The sequence below is a fragment of the Pimephales promelas genome, chromosome 12 (genome assembly GCF_988280905.1).
Source record: "Pimephales promelas chromosome 12, fPimPro1.hap1.1, whole genome shotgun sequence".
NCBI lineage: Eukaryota > Metazoa > Chordata > Actinopteri > Cypriniformes > Leuciscidae > Pimephales > Pimephales promelas.
Window position 1 is genome coordinate 14,894,636 of NC_142780.1, and position 14,339 is coordinate 14,908,974.

General features: G+C 37.2%; 1 protein-coding gene across 1 annotated transcript; it reads right to left on the bottom strand.

Annotated features, from left to right (window-relative positions):
* Nucleotides 1-1,855: 1,855 nt before the first annotated feature.
* On the bottom strand, nucleotides 1,856-13,680 carry gsdmeb (gasdermin Eb). Its single transcript, XM_039694379.2, has 10 exons — nucleotides 13,596-13,680; nucleotides 12,488-12,718; nucleotides 11,501-11,693; nucleotides 9,336-9,504; nucleotides 9,029-9,155; nucleotides 8,779-8,895; nucleotides 7,170-7,297; nucleotides 4,469-4,640; nucleotides 4,249-4,322; nucleotides 1,856-2,606 (listed from the first exon to the last, which is right to left on the bottom strand). Exons 2-10 carry the CDS (start codon nucleotides 12,693-12,695, stop codon nucleotides 2,376-2,378), a joined length of 1,419 nt encoding a protein of 472 aa, XP_039550313.2. The 5' UTR covers nucleotides 12,696-12,718; nucleotides 13,596-13,680; the 3' UTR covers nucleotides 1,856-2,375.
* Nucleotides 13,681-14,339: the final 659 nt, after the last annotated feature.

Here is a 14,339-nt window from a genome sequence, read left to right on the forward strand (position 1 = left end):
AAGGGTGTATTGGATGGGCTTTTATTCCGGGTGTGGTTTTATTTGTTGGAAAAATAAATATAGAAATATAATTTGACACAAGAGGGCAGTAAAGCCCTATTTATGGTTGTGAGTTTAAACTAACCGTGACATCTACACGTTTTACTTATTAGCCTGCTTCATTAAAAACGTGACATTTAGACATTTTCTTCGGCGTGGATCCATGCAAATGAATCATTTTCACCTTGAAAATAATAAAAGTTTTGTTGTTTTTTTGTGTTTTTTTTTGTTTTTTGCATTTTAAATAATAGAACATTTCTCAGTGATCGTAAATAAAACAAAATTCCATTTTCTCGGTTTAATGAAAACCAATAGGTCGTTATGGCAGAGGCGAATAACGCAAACGACTAAATAAATAGTCTAGAAATAAATTGTCAAAATATTGACGTAATTCGAATCAATAAGGTTTGATGTTGTTTTAGAGCTATGAATTATCTTCAACTTGCATATTGGTCATTTAACTCCCCTGTGATGTCTCTTGGTGTATTTAGTATCAGTACTCTCAACTGAAACTTTTGTTATGTCTACTATACTATTATTACTATTTCACCAATTTCATGTTTTTATTTGGATTAAGGGTAAATATAAAAATATATTATTTTAGTGTTTATGTGTGACGTTATATTCGTCTCTTAACATGAGAGAGATACAACATGAGATATTCGTCTCTTAACATGAGAGAGATACATGTGAAACTCATTTGTATCTCTCTCTCTCTCTCAGAGTTGAAGCCATTCCTGCAGCAACTGGTGGAAAACGGGGGATCTTTTTGGTGCTTTTATAATTTATCTATTTATCTAACATAAATAATTTTGTTCTTTCGTATAATATAAATAAATACATATGTATATATAAATAAATTCATGCTTGAATCATTCTCGAGTTTTGCCTTCTGCTATTCTGGCCATATCATTTAGTGACTGCATGTGCTGATTCCATCGTTATTTTATCTGATAATGAGCAAATTAGTTAAACTTGAGTAGGTTAATCAATATACAGCATAATTCAAGAAACTAGGGCTCACACCACTTTTCAGTTGAATAAGATTGATATACATTTTTAATTTGTTTTGTATAAATTTACATTTTTGTAAATGTCTCTGATGCATTTTGAATGAAAAAACACATTTTATAAAAATACTCCTGAGATTAAATGTCTTTCGAACGATGTACGTACAAACTAAAACAAGGGTCCTGTAACCGGGGTCCTAAAGCTGCAGCCTCCGATTGTGCAGGGATTTGCTCTGAACAACTGACATTGGTTATTTTAACAAAAAGTTATCACACTTGCATAAATGGGTCATTTTTTAACCATATGTGTAAACTTGATGTATTAACACAAAATATTACATTAAAAAAAATCATTGTGACCAAGATATGATGAACTATGATGATATTTTGATATGCTAAAACCTGTACATAAGAGGAAGCGAGAGATTAACTGTTTTTTTATGTATTAGAATATTGTGCAAAAGTTCATTTATTTCGGTAATTCAACATAGCTATATGCCGTAATCATCAAATTTATAACACATAAAGGCATGAAATATCTCACTTTGCTTATAATGACTAATGAGTAGATTATATATTAGTATATGATTTAAGGTTTACATAAATTCCATTCTGCCATTTCAAAGTAATTTGCTATAACAGGCATTAACAGGTGAATTCTTAATTTGTAAAAATGCAATATTTCTTTAACCACATAGAAAGAAATGTTTAAAAAAGTTTTTTTTCATTATTTTTTAGAAGGGATAACTATAAGTGCAGTTTGGATCCCATATAATTAAGAAAGAGATAAAAACTCATTTTAGTTTAAGTATAGATGCTCCCTTATATGTTTATTATAGCAAAACCATGATTATTGATTACCATTTGTAACAGAAATACAAGAGAAATACAAAAATAAGGTACATTGTTTACTTGTCATTAACTTACAAAACCAGTGAGCAATGCAAACGTATTGTCTAATACAGCTGTTAAGGGAGTGCTTGTGATTTAGACGATTCCAAGCCTGCCAAAGCGTCACAATTTAACTGCACCAATAATCTGTAGTGCCACATCTCTACACAAATAACCTCATCTTTATTATAAATCAATAACTACTATGATAACAACCATAAACATATTCCGACAGGAATATTTTTGAGCATGTGTACACGTCACGAATCACATCAAATTGAGTCACGTGCCGTCTTTGGACATGGGCGAGGCTTCCGACGTCACACGTGGATGGGCGTGGCTTCTGACGTCACACTTGGATGTGGGCCGGGTTGGATATCCACCGCAGGATGCAGCGAGCTGTAGTTGTAATAGCTTGCACCTGTTGTACTCCAGTCAGACAGGGGGCGCTAGAGATGCCAAACCTTTGACTGCAATGCATAGCATGAGGGGAAGGCGATCCTGTGGGTTGCTGATTTTTGTAACAAGGGAATCCTTCTCCTTAAGCAAGGTCACATTACAAGAGGCAAAGAGTGCTGTGATCTTCTTGAAAACCTCCTCATCGGCTAACACGGCCAGAACAGCGTCTTTCCAAGAGGACTTCTTATTTAGAGCCATATTTTGCACCTGCATGAAAAAGGACAGGCAAAGAAAGGAAGCGGTTTCAATAGATGTTCAAGTCAATAATAAGGGCTTGGGAATTTTCTGTGCGTTTCAACAAAGACGATTCTGGATTTATGAATAAATTAAGGCCTGTAGTTAACATAACTTGAGACTTTTACTATGCGTGTGAACAAATATCAAGTAAAAATGTGGCATTGTTGCTCATTCTACAGTTCACAATCAATTGCTTTGATCTACCGTTGATTAATTATGACTGTTTATATCATACCCGCTTTTCTGTTTTGGTTGCATAACTTGCATTGTCTATTATTACCGCCTTGTATTTCCTAATAAAGTAGTGTTTAAAGAAGCACAGCACCAGTTTGTTTGCTGAAGTAACTGGGGAAACTGCTATATTTCTGCTCTTTCATAAGTGCCATCTATTGTCAAAATGAATTTGCTATTTTATTAAGCGTGTCTGCCGTTTTTGTTCAGACAAAATGTGAAGATCGTCACACATTTTACTCTGATTACACAGTGTTGTAAATGTGAACCTGTGGATTGATAAGAAGCTAATGTGAATTTTTAAAACTGTAGAATAAAGGATCTAGAATATTAAATATAATCATTTTAAAAATTAATAATATATAATCATTTTTGACTTGTGCCTCTTCTTTAAAATGCAAAAATCTTTATGATGTTTATAACTTGTTTTTAAAAAATTTGTATTACCGGTATTTGAACTGTGAAGTTGTTTATATCGTAATTTTTAGTCACTTTATGGTTTAGGATGTTAACAAACACTGACCTTGACCCAAAACATCAATAAAAGTCATCTTTACAGTTTACACTGCAAAGTTATCCCAAACTGCATCTGACATGACATTTGTGTATTTATATAAACGTGTATTTACACAACTGCATTGTTGTAAATAGCCAACAATGAAGTATATCAATTAGAAAACAGGAATTAATTGCAGGGTAGAGGTGGATTATTACAACAATCATCAATTATTGCTCTTGATATTATAATCATTATAATCATTATGTTGATTTAATGAAATACATGAAAACGTTTTAATGTTTCGGGAAATGGCACGTCCAAGTGTTGACAAAAGTTAATTATACATTTATCACATTGATTATACAGGACTTTTTTGCCCCAAGCCCCCATTAATTTCAGACCTTGATGATGTGCTGTGTCACTATATTAAAATGAATAAATTACAACTTTTGTTGAAATGTTGAAAATTAGCCAAGGTAGCTAACTGTTTTAGAACTGCCAAATGTTGCATATAGACCCTTTTCTGTTAAAACTCTCGTATAATTGTTCATATAATTGAAATCGTATAATTCACAGTCTTACTCCTGAATTTAAGCCATTTTGTGCTTTCAACACACTGCCATTCAAAAGTTTGGGGTCAATAAGATATTATTGAAACAATTCTGTTCCACCAGTACTCACCAAGGCTGCATTTATTTGATTACAAATACAATAAAAACAGTAATGTTGTTATAACATGAATAAATTACATTTTATAATATATTAAAATAGAAAACAGTTATGTTAAATAGACAGCATGACTGAATACCTCTCTTGAACATATTTAATACATGTGGTACAAATACTTGTTTGTGATGACAATATTTCAGTAAGGATACTTACGAGATGGAGCAGGGCTTGCAGGGTTGCGTAACTGCAGCAGGATTTGAGCTCAAACAGGGCAGAGTCAGTCATCTCTACAGGGAAACATGAGTGTTTATGAGAACAAAGGTCATTTTGACAACAGGTTTATGACAATCGTTATCGCCTTGTTGCTGACAAAAATGCATGTCAAGTAAACTTATTATGACCAGACAATTATCTCAGACTTCATCCAACTCACCATCTAATGAGCTGAAGAGCAGATGGGTGGCAGTAAGAGCACTGGGTTTGGTCTGCATTGCAGAGGATTTTGAACCAGCAGCCTTCTGTACAAGCTTCAGTGTGGCCTTCAGACCAGGAACTTCGTCCAACGCACTGAGGTCAGGCTGTGTCCCACTACACAGGTCCTCTAGCTGAGAGGATGACAAACAAGACCAAAGATGTCCAACATTGGGTCTTATCTATTATTACTATACGTCACCATTCAAAAGATCTTGTTTTAGAAATAATTAAAATTTTTGTTCAGCAAGGATGTATTGGTCAAAAGTGACCGTAAAGATCTAGCCTGGTTAAAAGCAGACCATTCTCAGTTGTAACCGAGTTATGGTCTGGCAAAGCATCATTAACAAATCATTTCCAGAGGGGCGTCACCAACGGACGCCGCGGGTAGACCTAAAACCAATCAGAGCGATGAAGGAGATGACGTATGCAGAGCGGCGGCCGGCGGAGAAACGTCTCCGAGTGTTGTTCTTTGCTCGGTTTTTAACTAAAAGGAAACGTTCAAAACGCTTAAAACAGACGCGATAGCTGATTCAAACGAGTGATCCACGCTGTCATCATCGTGTAAAGCTCACCCCAACATCTCTGATTGGTGCTGCGATTTCGACGGATTGGACAGTTGCTTGAATGAGGTCTTGCCAGACTAACTTTCAGAGCAAATCTATTTGCCGGAAATTAGCCGGAAGTTGTCTGGGTTTTCCCAGGCTAGTAAAGATCTCCATCAAATTTCAATTTCTAGTTTTTTTTGTTTTGTTTTTTGACATATCTATAAAAAGATATAGGCTGCAATTGAAGTCGCATACTTCCCTACTATATAGTAGGTGAAAAAACGTGTAAAAATGTGACAAAAGAAGTATGTCCAGTCCAAATTCACAGTACTCATAAAAGAGTAGGCAAAATGACCTACTAGTTCCAGCAAGATTCTGAAGTGTGCATAAGATGGACACTTTACTATCCCATGAGGCCAAGGGAGAGGATTTGTGAATGGCAGTGAAGCGACGCAACTGACGGCAGTATGTCACATTATGATAACAGCGTAGCGAATGTAGTATGTTCGGATTACATTCATACTACACACTTTCATACTATATGGAACATACTTCACGACTGCTAAAAGCAACTACTTTTTCAAAATAAGTACCTAGTCGAGAGAATGCGATTTTGAACACAGCCAAACACTCGCCTGCCACTTTATTAGGTACACCTGTTCAACTGATTGTTAATATCTAATTGGCCAATCACATGGCAACAACTCAATGCATTTAGGCATGAAGCATTGTTAGCCAACTATGGTAACGACCATATGGCAACTTGCGACCATAGTTGGCTTTGGGAAACACTCTCGCTGAAGAATGTGCATCAGAATGGGGAAGAAAGTGATTTAAGTGACTTTGAACATGACATGGTTTTTGGTGCCAGACGGGCTGGTCTAAGTATTTCAGAAACTGATGATCTACTGAGATTTTCATGCACAACCATCTCTAGGGTTTTCAGAGATCAGCCAAAAAAGCGAAAACATCCAGTGAGTGGCAGTTGTGTGGATGAAACTGTCTTGAGGTGAGAGCAGAATGGACCGACTGGTTCGAGCTGAAAGGCAACAGTAACTCAAATAAACACGCGTTACAACAGAGGTCTGCAGAGGAGCATCTCTGAATGCCCAACATGTCAAACCGTGAAGCAGATGGACAGCAGCAGAACACACCCCGGGTGCCACTCTTGTCAGATAAGAACTGAGGGTACAATTCACACGGGCTCACCAAATTGGACTATAGATGATTGGAAAAACATTGCCTGGTCTGATGAGGCTTGAGTTTTCTAGTTAGGGTCAGAATTAGGCATAAACAACATGAAAGCATCAATCCACCCTGCCTAGTATCAACATTTCAGGCTGGTGGTGTAATGGTGTGGGGAATATTTTCTTTAGGCCTGTTAGTACCAATCGAGCATCGCTAAAACACCACAACCTACCTCATTATTGTTGCTGACCATGTCTATCCCTTTATGACCAGTGTACCCATCTTCTGATGGCATGCTAAACTGCTGAAAATAGCCTAGCCATGTCACAAAGCTCAAATCAACTCAACTCAAAACTGGTTTGTTGAACATGACAATGAGCTCACTAGTCTCAAATGGCCTCCACAGTCACCAGATCTCAATCCAATAGAGCACCTTTGGGATGTGCTGGATGAGATTCACAACATAAATGTGCAGCTGACAAATCTGCAGTGACTGCGTGATGTTATCATGTTTCATGTCAATAGACCATTTCACAAGATGTAAACAAGACTGGTCCAGAAGCACTTCCTGTTTCAGTTTGTAACTGTTTTCTTTATTTCACATGTAAAGAAAACATCTTAAAGATGTTTGTTTAACTTTCTGATTCAGTTTTAAATGTTCTGTTGGTTGTATTTTATCCCAGCTTTTATGTAGTGTTAAAAAACTGAAACAGGAAGTGCTTCTGGACCAGTGTTGTTTACATCTTTTGAAATGGTCTATAAAAGCCAAAATCTCTGAGGAATATTTTCAGTGCCTTGTTAAATCTATGCCATGAAGAATTAAGGCAGTACCGGTACTAGCAAGGTGTACCTAATAAAGTAGCTGATGAATGTACACATCTATGGACTAAATGGAACAATCTGAAGTAAGATTCCCGGCTCACTCACAGCGTGCTCCAGCAAGGTGATGGCTTCACTGTTCTGCAGGAGCTCAGAGATCTGCTGGAATAATGAGCAGCGCGTGTTGAATGGGAGTTTAGAGAGAACCATAAACTGCCCTTGGAGTCCTTCAAGATCTAAAGAGAGAAAGAGGGGGCTGTATACATTTTTAAAAAAGAATTATGTATAAATTATGACACATTAGTGTCATACTCAACAAAAGGCTTCTCTTTATCATTGACTGACACCTGTGGAGAAACGAGAAAAAGACAGGACATGCCTACTGTGGAATGTTGTTACTCGATGTTGATGAAACACCCATGGTTATGTCAATAGAAAAGAGCAGGGTGTGTGATTTTTTTTTTTTTTCAAGAAACATAAAAGCTTTCAAAAAAAAAAATCATGAGTTGGGTATTACTGGTGTGTTTTATTTCATAGAATAAAATATGAAAATAACTTGAGTTTGTGTTAACCACAGACCCTATATTACTGTACGTTCACACCGCCGCCGGCTTGAGCTTCCAAAGTGGCCAGAAGTCATTCATTTTCAATGGAAGCTGGCTTTTCACAGCTGCAAATAGCGTCAAATCCATCGGCGTCGCGTTTTGGGCGTCAATCAGAAAGTTGAAAGAATCTCAACTTTGCGGTAATGAGCTGTGCAGCGGCAAAACGGCAGCAAACAATCGGAATATAGACATCCTTCGTGCTGACTGATTCCAGAGAAACGTACAATAAACTTTCATTCCTACCGAAACATTAGTTCAGAGAAGCTAATAATCGTGTTTCTGGGTTTCCTATCATTTATGACATGACGTTTACTTGAAATATATACGCTTGTTTTAAGTGGGAATGCAATTCATTTTCTCACGGTGACACCAATTTGACCAATAATTGCAAATTTCTTTTTTTCCCCGACCAAATGTGACCAAAAGTGTTATAAAAATGCTGTCATTATAAAAGATTTTTTCAATGTATTTCTTGTTTTTTCTATTTATTACATGTCATGTTGTGACACTTCTCTTCTCCCTGCTACATCATCCAAAGTGTCAATAAGATTACCCGTACTTTTTGACAAGCGTCCTTGACAGGGTGGCAAGAGCTCATTTGCCGCTCAAGTCGGCGGCGGTGTAAACGTAGGCTTTTAACCACCAGGTTTTGGTTTTGACAAAGTGTCAATAAGATTACCCGTACTTTTTGACAAGCGTCCTTGACAGGGTGGCAAGAGCTCATTTGCCGCTCAACTCGGCGGCGGTGTAAACGTAGGCTTTTAACCACCAGGCTTTGGTTTTGACTTTGGGGACGATGGAACCGGAATTGCTAAAATGCTAACTTGTTTCCAGGTTTTGACCTACAAAAATACATCATCCCTGCAGATCTCAAAAACAGACAGTCCCACCCCAATATCACAGAGCCAATGTTGGTGCGTAAAGCTAGTCATAATGCGCAATCAAAAATGCATGTTTTGATAGTGCCACAGAGCCAAAATATTCACACTTTTCAGGGACATTATAAGCTTTAAAAAAAGAGGCTTACTTATAGTAGTCTCTGAATAATTATGATTCGATAAAAGAAGGTATTTTGTTCCTCAATAAAATGACTAATTAAACTGTGGGGTTACCTTTCTGCAGTTTGCTGGTGGTTTTCCCTGGAGCAGCACTGACGGAGTTAGCTTGCTTCACCTTCACTAGCCCGTCAACTTCAAAACCTCCTTTTACATTTGGCAGCAGACACAGTTCTGACAAAATGGTCAATGGTACAATCAATCAATTTCTCAAGCAAAAGCAGTAATTGGTACAAAACTTCCAATGAGCTACTACAAAATGATAAAACTCAGCTTTAGCAAGACATGCAGACAGAGCAATCAATACCGTAGTGTCCAGTGTGAGCAACCTCGAGTTCAATCACGCTGTAAGCAATAGTGGTTTTAGGGGGGATGTTGATAGACACATTAGTGTCATACTCAACAAAAGGCTTCCCGTTCTCATTGACTGACACCTGAGGAGAAACAAGAGAAAAAGACAGGACAGTCTGTATTAGGAGGAGCAGAGACATCGGGACCGGACATGCCTACTCTGGAATGCTGTTAGTTGATGTTGATGATACACCCATGGTTATGTCAATGGAAAAGAGCGGGGTGTGTGATTGAATTTTTTTCACAAAAGAAGAAAGCCTGACCTTTATTGTCTTATTAAACCCGAACATTCCAGTGCAGGTACCACCCCCCTGAACCTCCTCTGTGACAGTGCAGGGCTGGGTGGTGAAGATTCGTTCCTTCACGAACGCCAACACCTCCCTCTGCGTCTCCCGTGTCTGCTGGATCAGAGAGTGCTGCAGGTCCAGAACTCTACAACCACAGCACAGATTTAAGTGTGACTAGTTTGTCACGTCTTTTTTTTTTGGTCTACAGTAGGGATGCTAATGATTAATCGACGATCGAATTGTCGATAATAACTTAATCGATAAATCTTCGATAAATATCATCATTAGAGAGTGATCAATGACAAATAAGGCTTTGAATAGAATGAAAACAAAAAACTTTTCTATAAGATAGTTTAGACAAAGTGTGTCACACAAATCCTAAAAAGCAAAGCCAAAGCATTTTGATCGCCCTCTGGTGGCTGGTTGCAGTATAGGTCATAAACCCGACCCTATCCATGTAATCAAATGGAGAGCGAGACACAAAATCCAGATGGTTTCTGTCAGTTTAGGAAGTTAGTGTTCATTTTACCAATATGTTTTGTTTTAGTTAGTTATTTGATGCAATAAAAACTGGGTGTAACGTCATGATTAACATCTGTGCTTGCGATTGATTCTGCGGGATTGGGACCTTGATACCGCAGCTCCACCGCACGATCACTACTGTGCAGAACCCGGCTTCGAACAACTCTTTCTAGGATATTTTGTTATGGTTTAGACGACGTGCACACAGAAAGAAATACTTTCAATGACTTTAAATTTACTGTTACTATAAAAAATGCATATGTCATTTTACAGATTTTACAACTGAAAAAATGCATTAATCTTTTTTTTTTTCAAAAGCTCCAACCCTGATAAAAACTAACCTGCATGTAGCTTTCTAGCAATCCTGAAGACATTTATTGAGAGTTGAAGCGCTAAACTCTGCAGGACAGTGGCCCTCCAGGACTGAAGTTGCCCATTCCCGACCCAGGGTTAAAAGCAGGGCATGATGATGACCCAGAGTTAGGGCTGCCCCCTATAGTCAACTAGAAGAGGCTTAGTCAACAACTCCTCAGGAATTGGCGAAGTCATGCAGTCTATGATGGACAGATTGTTAACACGGTTGTCCATGTGTCGGGCAGGAATCCAAATGTTCGTCATTCACCGACCTCTAATATGGCTTATCATTTAAAACATGCAAGTAGTAGCCCTGTAATTGGCCACGCTCTAATGTTAACCTAAATGTGCGCTATTATTTGGCGAATGTCCAAGTGTCCATGCGGAGATCACACCGTGAAAATAATTTAAAATACTGCATTTATGGTTATACAGATAAGAATAATACATAATTCGAAACTACTTTACTTTTATTTGTGTACTCAACTCGTGCTTTTGTAAAATAAAGAAAAATAGGATGTGCTTTCTGCGTCTCTATCTCTCTGCGTCAATTTCTTTGAAGCATGTCACAAATAATAGAAACATACTCATACAAGCAGATACTTGCCTCACAGACATTCAATGTGTCTATAGAAAGCTTGAAATATCTATCTACATATAACAAATATTCTCTGATTATGTACTGCAGCAGACTCAGAAAATACTAGTTTACCAATAAAATGTTAACATGTTCAGTAAGGCTTTTTCAACACATTCATTATCATTACTTTGAGTGTTATGCATGCGCTTGTGAGCTCATTTATATTTTAAAATGCTCAATGGTTTAGAATTTCTCTGTAATTACATTAGTCGACTATTCGCTTAAACGACTACTAGTCGATTAAAAAAAAAAACTTTAGTCGGGGGCAGCCCTACCCAAGGTTAAGTGCAGTGTGAAAATTCCTATAAATGCCTTGTATAATAATGCGATAAAACACAAAGTTTTTAGAGACCTACAATACAGGATAAATATCAGTTTGTGATCAAGAGCAAACTAAAATGGAAAAGGAGAACTTCAATGACAAATGGTTAAAAATAAAACAAGAATTTTACAACGAAAACAACATGCCTTGCACTTTAATTTCCCTTTTTATTATTCACCAGTGCCCTTATCTGTCACTATGGGTGAGATTCACTAGTGGGTAAACCACATTCCACATCACCACACACCCTTATCTGACCACGCTTGAGAAGACCGTGGCTCTAAAAAGCTGTCAGTCACTCACCTAGATTTGGAATCCTGTAAGAGCTTCTGGACATCTATCTCCTCTTTCTTTAGGTTTCCAAACGATGACTGAAGTTTGCTGGAGCCAGTCCCCCCTATATTAATGCTCCCCGGCCCAACATCCGCTGTAGCACTTCCACTTTTGTTACCCACAACCTTCCCATTATACGACATAAAATCTGTTTCAACCACAACTGTGAACAAAAATAACAATGTTGAATCAGTTCTCCCACACATAACACCTTGTTAAAAACATACATCACCGTCAACCAACACTGGTTGTAAATATCATTTTTGGGAACCATTTACAGAGAACATAAAGCTGGATGTGTTCATGGTAATACAGTCCCTTGAGAAAAAGAAATGCACTTAATTCTAGTAAATGTGCACTTCTAGAGTACTTTAAATGATAAAAGTATAAAAAGTGTACATGCACATTATAAAATATTAATAAAACAAAAACATTCAAGGCCAGTGTACTTAAAGAGAGTAAAGCTTCATGATTATGGTTCATAACACACACTTTTAAAAGTCCATTTTGCAATAGTCAAATCAAAACTTTATGAACTTTTGTCGTGCTTTGAGGAAGTACACTAATTGTGATATGTTGACTATCATACTAAAGCATAGTAAAGTACTTGATTATCATTTTTAACTGTAGTGTAGTATTCAAATGTACTAAATTCCAACGTCATTATTACAAATGTGTAATTACATATTGAAATATATTACATAAAAGTTTCAATAGAAATTACATTTATAATTTATTTATCTTACCATTAATCCATAGTTCAAAGAAAATAGAATTATGAAATTATGATAAATACATTTAAATAAACACATTTCCATTTAATTGCAATTAACATGCAATCAAGTATCCAAAAATATTACATTGCGTTTAGCCTTTCAAAAAAGTGATGGATTATATGATCAATTCAAGCTTTCATAGACCATTTCAGTAAAGAGTGACAGAAAAGTTGCTCTGTACCTGGATTTATTGGATCTCCAACGAGAACATCATTTAGGTTGAAGTCTAATGTCAGGTACTTGGGCCGCTGCCAAAACCAGTAGCGATTACGTTTGATGACCAGGGACAGAGGAACCAGGCCATCCGAGTCGTTCAGGCGGGTCAGTGGGATCAGGGAACCTTCAGTGTCAATCTCAGAGAGCACGTTCTTAGTGGCTTTTGCAAACATCTTTAATGCTGTTTGAGGGTCAGCTGGAAAAAGCACAAAACTGCCAGTATTTCATTTCAAAGTACTCCAAGTTCTTCTTTAGACGTGTAGCCTACCACGACAATGACAAGCACCTTGAAGCACCTTGTAAGTAAATACCATGGCACATGATTATTTGGTACACTATCCTCCTAGTTACACGTTACTCGGTCCTGGAGACCACTGTCCAGCAGAGTTTAGCTCCAACCCTGATCAAACACACCTACCTGTGAGTTTCTAGTGATCCCGAAGACCTTAATTAGCTTGCTTAGGTGTGTTTGATCAGGGTTGGAGCTAAACTCAGCAGGACAGTGGCCCTCCAGGACCGAGTTTGAGAACTTACTCTAGCAAGAACAGTAAATTATGCATAATACAAGCAACTAACCATTCTAACCCATTACTTGTTAATACTAAATGTCAGTATTTAATTGTTATAACAAGGACACCTTAAAATAAAGTCTAAAGGAATATTTATAATAAATAATTCAGACCCTTGGGATCACAACCATGCCACATCTGTTACCATGAACACTGGTCTAACGTTAGTCGTTAGCTGAAGTTTTAATAAACGGAACAGGCATGTTGACACACTTATTCAAATAACTCACTGTGTATTTACGTAGCGACAACAATAATGATGTCTAACGTTACTTCCGTAGTTACCAGCAGCAAACTCATACCTATAGCCTACATAATTTAGGCGTACATTGAAACTGACACTAAAGAAGCCGAAAGGTAACGCTACAATGTCGCGATACTTCTTGTAATCCTTTCTCTTCAGAACATAACAGTTCTGACAAAAGCGCATTAAAATTAATTTTAAATGAACTAATACAACTTTGCAGGCAACATAAAATTGGCAAATAATGACCCCGTGCTTACCTTCGTCTGCTCTTTTCGCGTGTGTGGCTGGAGAGAAGACAAGTCATCTATTAAACTGAAACACAAACAAATACAAAGCGAGAAGATTTAAAAACACGCCTACCGTTTCCTCAGCCCCGCCTACACGTATTTGATTTGCTCACTCCCAGACAAAGATGATTTCATTCGCAGCACAGTGTGTCAATCAAAGAGCAGATTTTTTTTTATCTTTTGAGAGAGGGCGTAGAGTAGCTACTTGTAAACAACCTGTAAGTTCTTTACAAAAGTTATCACCGAAATTCTTTGTTTTATTGAATTTGGAGTGTATTTCATACAACAACAAATTTATGGCCAACACTTTATTTCGATTGCCCACTTTAAACATTCTACTAGCCTACACTACAATTAACTACATGTCAACTGTCATTAGAGGATTAGTAGACTGTCAGCTTAATATCTGCTAACACTTTATTTTGTTTGCTCCCCAACAGACATTCAACTGACTATAAATAACTTGGCAACTACAAGTAAACTTATTCCCCTAACCCAAAGCCTAACACCTAACCATAACCTAACAGTCTACTATAATATACTAATACTCTAATGAGAGTTAGTTGACATGTAGTTGAAAAGTTACTTATAATAAGTAGAATGTCTAAAGTGACTATCGAAATAAAGTGTAACCAATTTATCTAGCATACTGTCATATAGCAGGTCGTGAAAATAAGTAGCCTATTACTGTCAGATAGAAATATCTACTACTTT